We start from the raw sequence: 12,391 nt of genomic DNA, 5'->3' as shown, positions 1-12,391 counted from the left end.
TTCAATTTCTTCGCTGGTTATGGGTCTGTTCAAGCTTTCTATTTCCTCCTGATTGAGTTTTGGAAGAGTGTGGGTGTTCAGGAATTTGTCCATTTCTTCCAGGTTGTCCAATTTGTTGGCATATAAGTTTTCATAGTATTCCCTGATAATTGTTTGTATCTCTGAGGGATTGGTTGTAATCATTCCATTTTCATTCATGATTTTATCTATTTGGGTCATCTCCCTTTTCTTTTTGAGAAGCCTGGCTAGAGGTTTGTCAATTTTGTTTATTTTTTCAAAAAACCAACTCTTGGTTTCGTTGATCTGCTCTACAGTTTTTTTAGTTTCTATATTGTTTATTTCTGCTCTGATCTTTATTATTTCTCTTCTTCTGCTGGGCTTAGGCTGCCTTTGCTGTTCTGCTTCTAGTTCCTTTAGGTGTGCTGTTAGATTTTGTATTTGGGATTTTTCTTGTTTCTTGAGATAGGCCTGGATGGCAATGTATTTTCCTCTCAGGACTGCCTTTGCTGCGTCCCAAAGCGTTTGGATTGTTGTATTTTCATTTTCATTTGTTTCCATATATTTTTTAATTTCTTCTCTAATTGCCTGGTTGACCCACTCATTCGTTAGTAGGGTGTTCTTTAACCTCCATGCTTTTGGAGGTTTTCCAGACTTTTTTCTGTGGTTGATTTCAAGCTTCATAGCATTGTGGTCTGAAAGTAAGCATGGTATAATTTCAATTCTTGTAAACTTATGAAGGGCTGTTTTGTGACCCAGTATATGATCTATCTTGGAGAATGTTCCATGTGCACTCGAGAAGAAAGTATATTCTGTTGCTTTGGGATGCAGAGTTCTAAATATATCTGTCAAGTCCATCTGATCCAATGTCTCATTCAGGGCCCTTGTTTCTTTATTGACCGTGTGTCTAGATGATCTATCCATTTCTGTAAGTGGTGTATTAAAGTCCCCTGCAATTACCACATTCTTATCAATAAGGTTGCTTATGTTTATGAGTAATTGTTTTATATATTTGGGGGCTCCGGTATTCGGCGCATAGACATTTATAATTGGTAGCTCTTCCTGATGGATAGACCCTGTAACTATTATATAATGTCCTTCTTCATCTCTTGTTACAGCCTTTAATTTAAAGTCTAGTTTGTCTGATATAAGTATGGCTACTCCAGCTTTCTTTTGGCTTCCAGTCGCATGATAAATAGTTCTCCATCCCCTCACTCTCAATCTAAAGGCGTCCTCAGGTCTAAAATGAGTCTCTTGTAGACAGCAAATAGATGGGTCTTGTTTTTTTATCCATTCTGATACCCTATGTCTTTTGGTTGGTGCATTTAATCCATTTACGTTCAGTGTTATTATAGAAAGATACGGGTTTAGAGTCATTGTGATGTCTGTATGTTTTATGCTTATAGTGATGTCTCTGGGACTTTGTCTCACAGGGTCCCCCTTAAGATCTCTTGTAGGGCTGGTTTAGTGGTGACAGATTCCTTCAGTTTTTGTTTGTTTGGGAAGACCTTTATCTCTCCTTCTATTCTAAATGACAGACTTGCTGGATAAAGGATTCTTGGCTGCATATTTTTTCTGTCTAGCACCCTGAAAATCTCGTGCCAATTCTTTCTGGCCTGCCAAGTTTCAAAAGAGAGATCAGTCACGAGTCTTATAGGTCTCCCTTTATATGTGAGGGCACGTTTACCCCTTGCTGCTTTCAGAATTTTCTCTTTATCCTTGTATTTTGCCAGTTTCACTATGATATGTCGTGCAGAAGATCGATTCAAGTTACGTCTGAAGGGAGTTCTCTGTGCCTCTTGGATTTCAATGCCTTTTTCCTTCCCCAGTTCAGGGAAGTTCTCAGCTCTGATTTCTTCAAGTACCCCTTCAGCACCTTTCCCTCTCTCTTCCTCCTCTGGGATACCAATTATGCGTATATTATTTCTTTTTAGTGTATCACTTAATTCTCTAATTTTCCCCTCATACTCCTGGATTTTTTTATCTCTCTTTTTCTCAGCTTCCTCTTTTTCCATAACTTTATCTTCTAGTTCACCTATTCTCTCCTCTGCCTCTTCAAGCCGAGCCGTGGTCGTTTCCATTTTGTTATGCATTTCGTTTAAAGCGTTTTTCAGCTCCTCGTGACTTTTCCTTAGTCCCTTGATCTCTGTAGCAAGAGATTCTCTGCTGTCCTGTATACTGTTTTCAAGCCCAGCGATTAATTTTATGACTATTATTCTAAATTCACTTTCTGTTATATTATTTAAATCCTTTTTGATCAGCTCATTAGCTGTTGTTATTTCCTGGAGATTCTTCTGAGGGGAGTTCTTCCGCTTGGTCATTTTGGATAGTCCCTGGCGTGGTGAGGACCTGCAGGGCACTTCCCCTGTGCTGTGGTGTATAACGAGTTGGTGGGCGGGGCCGCAGTCAGACCTGATGTCTGCCCCCAGCCCACCGCTGGGGCCACAGTCAGACTGGTGTGTGCCTTCTCTTCCCCTCTCCTAGGGGTGGGATTCACTGTGGGGTGGTGTGGCTCGTCTGGGCTACTTGCACCCTGCCAGGCTTGTGATGCTGGGGATCTGGCGTATTAGCTGGGGTGGGTAGGCAAGGTGCTCGGGGGGCAGGAGGGGCAGGCTTAGATCGCTTCTCCTTAGGTGATCCACTTCAGGAGGGGCCCTGTGGCAGCGGGAGGGAGTCAGATCCGCTGCCGGAGGTTTGGCTCCGCCGAAGCACAGAGTTGGGTGTTTGCGTGGAGCGAGCAAGCCCTGGCAGGCACCGGTTCCCTTTGGGATTTCGGCTGGCGGATGGGCGGGGGAGATGGCGCTAGCGAGCGCCTTTGTTCCCCACCAAACTGAGCTCTGTTGTCAGGGGGCTCAGCAGCTCTCCCTCCCTTTGTCCTCCAGCCTTCCCGCTTTCCGAGCAGAGCTGTTAACTTATGACCTCCCAGACGCTAAGTCGCGCTTGCTGTCGGAACACAGTCCGCCCGGCCCTTCCGCTTTTGCAAGCCAGACTCGGGGCTCTGCTTGGCCGGCGAGCCGCCCCTCCGCCCCGGCTCCCTCCCGCCAGTCCGTGGAGCGCGCACCGCCTCGCCGCCCTTCCTACCCTCTTCCGTGGGCCTCTCGTCTGCGTTTGGCTCCGGCGACTCCGTTCTGCTAATCCTCTGGCGGTTTTCTGGGTTATTTAGGCAGGTGTAGATGGAATCTAAGTGATCAGCAGGACGTGCGGTGAGCCCAGCGTCCTCCTAAGCCGCCATCTTGCCGCCAAAGCCTCTATCACTGTTTTAAAAGATAGGATGACTTTTCCTCATGTAGGAGGAAAGTAACAAAAGGAATTTATTTGGTTTGCTCAAGAGGAAGGAGTGCGGGGAATAGTGAAAAGAGCAATGGGTTTAGAGTTAGAAGATCTAGATTTGAATCTAACACTGCAACTTGAATCTCTCATCTGCAAGTTCTGAAAGCTGGTGCTTAACCTCGGAGTCTCTGTTACCTCGTTGGTTTACAACAAGGAGGGTGGTGGTTAGGCCAGCACTAGGGATTATCTCTGTATATCCTTTCCCTGAGTTCTTAAAAGAAACCTTTCTTAATCCATCAAAAATAAGCATAAACACAAAGGCCAGTTAACATGGTGATACAAGGAAATTTTTTAAGGGTTTCTGTAAAATTTTTGCTAGCCTGAGACTTGTCTTAAATAGTTCTTGGTTCTGAACAATTTTTCCAGAACCTCATAATTTGCTGAATTTTTCATATTTTCATCAACTGCTATATAACTATTCATACGTATAAGTAAAATACAGAATTGATGCCTGGATATATTCCCTTTGCATTTCTGTTTTTAGCCACTGTCCTTATTAAAGAGATCAAATCTCCCTATTTCCTCATTTCATTTGAAATTACGGTTTGAAATGAAAAGTCATTATTTAGAATGGAAAACAAATGACTACTTTTCCATTTAATTTTAAACTGACACAAGGGGATAGAAATTATTATTAAATAAAATTATTTCTTAACAATCTGTATTCACTTGTTAAATGGAAGCATGCCCCTAGCTTTATAACCCCTACTGTAGGATCGGTACATATATTTCAGAAACTCCTACACCCAGCAGCTATGCACAATATCTGAATTTTGTCTTCCCAGAAGAACTTGTTTGGATAGGTGGAACTAACTAATGTACATGTTTCTCCCCCTGTCTTATTTCTCTGTTTTTCAGCCCTTGCAACTGGACTGTGACCTCTGCGCCATAGTGTCAAACTCAGGTCAGATGGCTGGCCAGAAGGTGGGGAATGAGATAGACCAGTCATCCTGCATTTGGAGAATGAACAATGCCCCCACCAAGGGCTATGAAGAAGATGTTGGCCGCATGACAATGATTCGAGTTGTGTCCCATACCAGCGTTCCTCTTTTGCTAAAAAATCCTGACTATTTTTTCAAGGAAGCAAACGCTACTATCTACGTTATTTGGGGCCCTTTCCGCAATATGAGGAAAGACGGCAATGGCATTGTTTACAACATGTTGAAAAAGACTGTTGACATCTACCCGAATGCCCAAATTTACGTGACCACAGAGAAGCGCATGAGTTACTGTGATGGCATTTTTAAGAAGGAAACTGGGAAAGACAGGTGAGTCCTCTGAGAGGCAGCCTCGTGTCTTTTGTCTAGCCTTTGTCTTTTTTGCTAGCTCCTTGCTGAGTTCTTTTGCCAGCTATCAAATGAACAGAGTTATTTTTCAAATTGATTGTTCTGTTTTCTTGACTATTATGATTACTTGATGAGCCAGCAGCTAAGCCCCATTTATTCCACCTACACTACATTCTGTTCTCTCCATTTTGATTGGCTTGAGGATCCAAAAAATACTGGATGCTTCCCCAAGATATCTTTAGATTTGTTCTTATTTAGCTCAATTTGCTATTGGTTAAATTGGATGTTAGCCGAAAGGAAGTCTACACATTTTCTGTTTCAAAACAGACATATTAAGGAACTTTAGGACCTAAACTCCTTTGGAAGTTGTGGTAAAAATTTACCTGAGACTACAAGACAGAACAGGCTATTGATTGTCTAATAAGGCTGCACGGCTTCTTGCATGCAAATAGACCCTATGATTGTGAGCACCATAACTTGGTATCTAACAGATATGTTGGTATGTTCAGCAGAATACCATATTGAAATTATGCATTACTGAAAATCATTAACAGTGGATTCTTGAAGAGAAATGAGGTATAAATACCATTTACTCAATTATCCAACAAACCAATTTGCATTTTTCATTACATCCATTTTTTTTCTGTAGCCTTCTGTAAAACACCCTTCCCACTTCTTTGTCCTGAGGCCTATTCACCTCATTTTTCTCCCACTCCTTACATCTCCCGTTTCCTCTCTCTGCTCCCTCTTATTCCCCTTTCCCATATAACTCTACTGCCTACCATTTTTTTTCTTTCTTTTGAGAAAGGCAACCAGTGTATGAGAGAGAAGTAGAATTATTAGTTCACATTTCTCATTCTAATAAAGAGCCACTGAAGGAAAATATTGAAAACAATTGCAAGAGTTTTAAGTCATGTGTGAAACTTACTTATTCATGTAATACCATGGATAAATTGAGCATTGGCTGTAATTCCAGTATTAATATTCTGATTTCCTCAAAATGTATCTTTCACTGTTTAATATTATCAAATCTAAGTTTTTAATTACACTGGGGTACGTGCTTGTGGGGGGAAGTTTCTGATATCTCTAGGTGTAATTTGTATGCTGATAATTATTTTAAAACCTTATCTGGACCAATTCTCCTATTGATAATGTAAGTTTAACACAGCATTTTCTATTTCTGAGCACCCAAAATGCACAGCTTCTAATGAATTACAAGGCAGGAATAACCATAATGCTGGCCCTTTTCCCTGTTAGAGTTTGAAAAAAGAATCCCAATAGTTAGATTTGAATCAGTGTGGAATAAGCGTTCCAAAGAGATAGGCAGGATAAAGGAGTAGGTATGTAGCACAATTCTATATAAATATGACCATCTCAAGGGGGTTGGAAATTTCTGGTCTCTCATTAGCCCAGAGCAATGCAATTAATTAGACATATTTGGTATTTCATTAGTCATAGTCAGCCCTCAGGGTATCCCCCAGTCATAACTATATGCCCTAGAATCATTTGGGGCTATCAGAGAAGCACTCAGCATGCCGTATGCTCCTGTGTATTTATATCATGTTGGCTTTTGCTGTGAGCTTTCAGTGAGACGGCACACTGTCAAAGATATGTGGATTGTACAGCAAGCATTGGGAGAGAATAGCTTTGGAGGATTCATTTTCCTACTGGCTGTGATGAGAAAAGCTATTTGTATAGTAGGAAAGAGCTTGCTTGGTCAAATTAATGTCCAGGTATCATTCATTTGGTAAAGTTACCAAAATAAAAGTAGGGAGGAAGAAAGCCAAATTGATTTTATAATGCTTCCTTCTGTTTTCCTCACCAAGTCTATTCATGTCTGGTTGCATCATAGAGTCCTGCAACCAGACTGAAAGAGACAACTGTGCTAGTGTTTGAGAAATGAGCAGAATGGATGGTTTTGGTAAAATCTGGTTGGATGGCAAAAGGTTGACCAACATGACTTCAAAGGCTGTTATGTGCTCTATAATTTAAATCTGTATCCTAACTTTAGCTGTGTGGGTTTTATTGTCTAAGGATTTCCCATAGTGATCTGATGTTCATTGCAAAATTTCAAACAAGGATTTTTTTTAACATTTTATGAAGGAAAACATCAAAATTATAAAGTAGAGAGACTAGTGGTGTAATGAACCTCTGTATACTCACTGTTTGGGTTGAATAACTATTAGCTCGTGGCCAATATTGTTTCATCTATATCCCTACACGCCTTCTCCCTCCCCAAGGATTATTAAGAAGCAAGTGCCAGACATCATGTTATTTTGTTCATTAACATTTCAGCATGTATCTCTAAAAGGTAAAGATTCTTAAAAATAAGTACAATGCCATTGTCCTACATAAAAACCAGCAATATTTCTTTAATAACATTATATAGTTTGTTTTCAAACTTTTCCAGTAATCTTATTAATATTTTTAAAATTTAATTCAGATTAGGATTAATTAGCATTAAGGTCCATACGCTGTTCAAATCAGGATTAGCATAAGATCTATACATTATAACTAATTGATATGTCCCCTATATTTCTCTTAATCAATATCTCTCTCCCCCCATTATTGAAAAAAAACTAGTCATTTGTACTATACAGTATTCTACAACCTAATTTTTGCTAATTGCACCTTCCCATGGGGTTTTTTGTATATTGGTATTACTATAGTGAGGCTTTCCTGGATTCAGGCCATATTTTCTTCTTACCAAGACCATTAAATGGTACTTCTATCAGCAGGTATACTGACCAGTTTTCTCCATTTACGTTAGCAGTCATTAACGATCATTGTCTAGATTCAGTAGTTCATTAGAGGTTGTGAAATGGTGATAGTTCATGTTTTCATTTATATTAGCTGAAACTTTATAAAGAGAAACTTGTCCTTGTTAACTTTTTTTTTAAACCAAGAGATAGAAGATAGGACCAATCCTTTTTCTTTATCAGTTCTAAGGCACTGGTTCCCTAGCATCCTCCAAGAGTGACCAGTTTATTACTATCAATGTTTACATATTGACATATATTTAACTATATTTGGAATATTTTGATTTATTAGAATTATGTCTTTACGCTCAAAGTGTCCTACTTTGTGCCATGGGAACCTCTTCAAATTAGTTTTGGAGTCCTTTTGACATGCCTTTAGTAATTTTGGATAGCTTCTTTGATTCCTGGTATTACAGGTTGATTTAGGCTTTTCTTGTACAGATTCTGATGCAAAGCTAGATCCAGACATTTCTCCAAAGAACTTTGGTCCTTTTAGTATTTAAGAGAGCAAAATCTTGGTGCTACATGTGCGCGTTGCCACTAGGTTTGTCTTTGTTTCTTGGCCTTTTCATTGGACAAAGCTAGTGTAGAAACAATGCCTATATTGTTCAAAGATAAAATCATCATGATTTCAAACTGAAACTTCCGATTCAGATTCAGGGCTATCATGTTTTAATTTTACCTCATGTATCTTACATGTGTTTCTCCTTTTTGCCATGTTGGCAATTACAGGTCCTAGAGATACCAATGTAATTACTCATTTGTTTCATTCCACAACATACACACAACACTCTTAGAATAACATCACAACCAGCAATATTATTAGTCAGCATTTTCAGATTCTTTTACATCAAAGAAGACGCATTAATGCCAAGCATTCATGGGGGTCCATGCTCACAAAATGTGTGTTACTTATACCCTAACAAAAGTTTTAAGTATTTTTCTCCTAAGTAAATAGGAATGTGGCCAGTGGATATGTCATTGCAGACATGAGGGAGTAATGAAGAAGGACCTCAGTTTAATTTGACTTTTGTTGTACAGCTATTTTGGTTGATTTGCCTGAACTTACTGGAACTTTTTAGCAAGTGCTCATTTTCTTCATCAGGTTTTTAACGGAGAGGTTATGTCACCATTATGATGTATAATTTATAGAATCTAAAAAAATTGTGTCCCTAGTAGTTAAAATGATTCATGGTAGGAAAATGACTAAATGGACTTTCTCAAAGAAGAAATCTGACTCTCAGCTTGCTTCTTCAAATTGTCAAAATCTTTTTAAAGAAGTATAAACCTCTCTCCCACATAAGGTGGGCATCTTTTCATTTTGTCCACTGCTTTTCTTTTTTTTTTTTTAATTTGTCTTAAGGGATTCTTCATTGTGGAAACATGAAGTAGTAAAAGAAATGTATATAGTGTTAAGTTTCTTAGAATAAGTTTAGACCAACTCATAAGCATATTGGAATACTTTTTTCAAACCAAATGAAATTTAATTTGCTTTCTTATCAGTTACTGACTAAAATTATTTGGCTTGTCACTTAGAAAGAGTGACCTTATGGGAAAGGCTGAGAAAAAGAAAGAGAAGGCAGCTTGTCTTTTCTCTCTTCATCTTCTGGGGCCCAGTTTTCTTTGGAATTCTAGGTCTTTTGGACAGTGGTCACCTTTACATTTTCACTTAACCAAATATTTTTCTAGGAAACAACCTTCAACAAACCAGAAAACTTTGGAATTAAAGGTCTTATATTCAAAATAAACTGGACCCAAATGGATCTTTCTTCCCTCTTTGAATGATTGGTATGCATAAATAACATTAGCCTGCTGACATTTACACATTTGCATTAATACATCTTAAGACTGAAATACCCTCGAGGTGATGTCAGGCTGACAGTGGCACATGGCGCCACACTCAGCATCTGAAGAATGCGATTATGTGCCTGGCCATGTACTGACACAAAATGAATGTGAACTCTCCTGGAGAAGCAGTAGAGAGCCAGTGGGAGCTATTCTTCTTACCTGTAGGCAGGTGGGCAGTTGCAGCTTGCCTCCCACTTTAGAAATACATTGGCAAATGCAAGCACATTATTTAATTAAGTAATAATTGAGAAAGCTATAGTCCCCATTAAAAACGCAAAGCTAATTTAGGGCTGATAAAGGGCCCTGAGCTGCCCTAAATAGGTCTTAATTAGCTGGCACCAATGTGGCTCCGCCTTCAGGGATGGATGAAATTAATGAAAGCTAGTAGCAAATAGATCAATGTTTTAAGATGTTACTGCCTCAGGTGCAGAGGTTGAGAAGGGAGGGAGTTACTTTTAAGGATTGTTTAGGAAACAGGATGCACAAAAGTCACTTTCAGAAAACACTATCAAAATGGCAAACTGATTCGTAAATATCAAGATGGCTGCCATGTTTAATATTTGCCAGCATGTTCCATCCTTTCCCACTCCATCCTAAGGAGAGAAAAAGAAATCAGTGAGGCGTCATTTCTCACTGCCTTCTGTTGGAGACAGGTTTGTCATCTGGCATGGTTTTAAGTACAGCCTGGGTTTTGCTATTTCAGCTTGGCCATTTTGAAAGTTTCTTAGGATTAAGTTGGCTCACATCCCTTAGGTTTGCAAACCCTTAGTGGCTTCTAGAGTGGGAAGAAGTTTCAAGCCCCCTCGCCCTGAGAATTTGGGAACTCTCTGAGAGTCCCTTCCATTGGGTTACAAGGCAGGTAAGCTGCCTCAACAAAAGGAGGACAGCAAGGGGCAGGTGCAAAAACAAAATCAAAATAGAAGAAAAAACTGTGCTAGCCTGAGAGTTGGCCACAAGGCACCGAAATGTGCCTAATTCACCCAAACTAGTACTGTTTTTCTACCTGGACTCTGAAAACAAAGATGTCTAGTTATTCGTAACTCAGAATAAATAATAGGTATAACTCCAGGAAATCCTGGACCAACAGAAAATAGGCAAAGTGGAAAGATTCTTGGACTGAAAGGCTGGGCACAGTATTAAAAATAGTATTTTTCTTTTTTTCTTTTTTTCCTTTTTGAAGATGGTCTTTGAAAATTCAGCATCTCAGCACTTTTTCAAGAGCAACGTTGACACACCTCTGTTAAAATGAATTAATGTTCCCATCCCAGCTGATATATTTGGCAGGAACAGTAAGTTCACATAGCAGTCATGGGCAGACCCACAGGACTCCTGAGTCAAAAAGTATAATAAGGCATCCAGGGCTCTGTTTTCATGCTAACAAGCATTGGGAAACAAGGGATTTTGTTTTTCCCATTATTCATGATGGCATCCAATGACCTACATTAGGCTTCTTCTATAATACACATCACTGAAAATTAAAAATTCAATAAAAGAGGGAGAAGAATCTATTTTAATAATGGGAGAATGCTTGAAGGGATGTTTGTAATTTATCAAGCTATCAGTACCAACCTGCCATGTGCTTAAAAACAGACACATGTGTGCACACATACACAGAGTAAACACTGATATATTTGACAAGACAGCTTAGTTGAGGATTAAAACAAGAGAAACAGCTAAGATTCAGTGACCATATTTTTAAAGGGAAGGCTGTGTAGCTGTGTAGACTACTGATATTGCAGAAATCAAGACTTGCAACCAGTGTACTTGGGGAAATCAGTTCTCCTGGGCCTTAGGATATGACTTGACAGAATAGCTAGATACATGGCCAGATTATACTGTAGAGAAAGAAAGTCCCAATAGACACTTACGCTGAACATGCCCTCGATATAAAGGCCTTTGAACACCGCAGAGGGTGTGAAACTGAGAGACAAATAGGCTTCAAATTAGAAACCCCACTAGAATATATCTACACTTTTAAACTTTATAAGGGCTTTGGAGGTTTTTAACTTCTCTTGTTTGTTTGTTTGTTTGTTTGAAGTCATCTATCTCTTAAGCTGGTTTACTCCTCTCCCATAATTTGGATTTCTACTCTCCTTTGATATTTTTTTCCAACCATCTCTGTCTCTCTTCAAGTTTAGGTTAAAGTCAAAATTAAGAATGGTTATATATTTGTTTATAAAAAAACACTTATGAACCAGGAGCGGTCTCTTTTCTTTTTCCTTAATTGTTGCATGCCTAGACTCTCAAGACAGAGTTGATTGTTTTGAGACTTTTTGTGCTATACTATATCCATCTAGATGACTAGATTTTTAATTGCTTGGACAACCATTTCAAGGTAAAAATAGTGTGTAAGATGTTGTAGGGGCTCTACGAGTGTCTGTAGAATTGAATTTTTTGCTTCTCTGCAAACAAAAACAAGAGACTTATCAGGTGTGGTATTATTGACCTTCTAAATGGGCTTCTCCCTTTAGCTCTTTTTCTCAGAAAAAGAATGGGTCCTCTAGATCAATACAGTCTCTTTCTTTCTTTCTTTCTTTCTTTCTTTCTTTCTTTCTTTCTCTTTCTTTCTTTCTTTCTTTTTCTTTCAACACAGTACTTTCAAACTTAAGTGTGCTTATAGTCTCCTGCTGATTCAGGTGATTTTGAGTGGAGCCTGAGAATTTGCATTTTGAAGAAGTTGCCAGGCCAGGCCAGGGCTGTTAATCTGAAGATGATACTGCAAATTGTGCTATTGTAGATTGCTTTGATTGAAGGATAAGACCACATTTCATTGATCCTTGAGCCAGAGAAATACGGAAGTGAAGAATAGCTATTTCCCAAATACCTTGGTAATCTGCTTGTAGTTGAATCCCAATTTTGTGACTATGCTCTGTCTCTGGCCAATTAAGTGTGGTGACCATCTTAAGTTGAATCTTAAATCCTTAAGAATTCAACGGTTTATCTGACCTTACCATGCTTAATTTATCCATTTCTCTCATTGACGACACACCTCATAAGGACAGGGACTGTGCCCAGCTCCATTTTGTTCTCAGACCTACCATGGTGGTGGTTTGCCACCAAAATAGCCAATGTATTATTTTCACTCTACTCCTATCAGCTAAATGACCCAGAGATATTTCAGGTTTCCTTGAAATGACCTCAGCAATAACTCGTCTTCTTTGTTCTGTCATT

General features: G+C 39.1%; 1 protein-coding gene across 2 annotated transcripts in view; it reads left to right on the top strand.

Annotated features, from left to right (window-relative positions):
- ST6GALNAC3 (ST6 N-acetylgalactosaminide alpha-2,6-sialyltransferase 3) overlaps positions 1-12,391 on the top strand; it is a 539,841-nt gene that overhangs the window by 336,356 nt on the left and 191,094 nt on the right. For both annotated transcript variants that reach the window (XM_047873698.1, XM_047873700.1), the window contains exon 3: positions 4,186-4,595. In XM_047873698.1, coding sequence (XP_047729654.1) covers positions 4,186-4,595 — 410 coding nt within the window. The remainder of the gene's footprint in view (positions 1-4,185; positions 4,596-12,391) is intronic.

This window comes from Prionailurus viverrinus, chromosome C1 (assembly GCF_022837055.1).
Source record: "Prionailurus viverrinus isolate Anna chromosome C1, UM_Priviv_1.0, whole genome shotgun sequence".
Lineage (NCBI taxonomy): Eukaryota > Metazoa > Chordata > Mammalia > Carnivora > Felidae > Prionailurus > Prionailurus viverrinus.
Note: the sequence above shows the minus strand (reverse complement) of the source record. Positions and strands in the feature narration are given on the sequence as shown.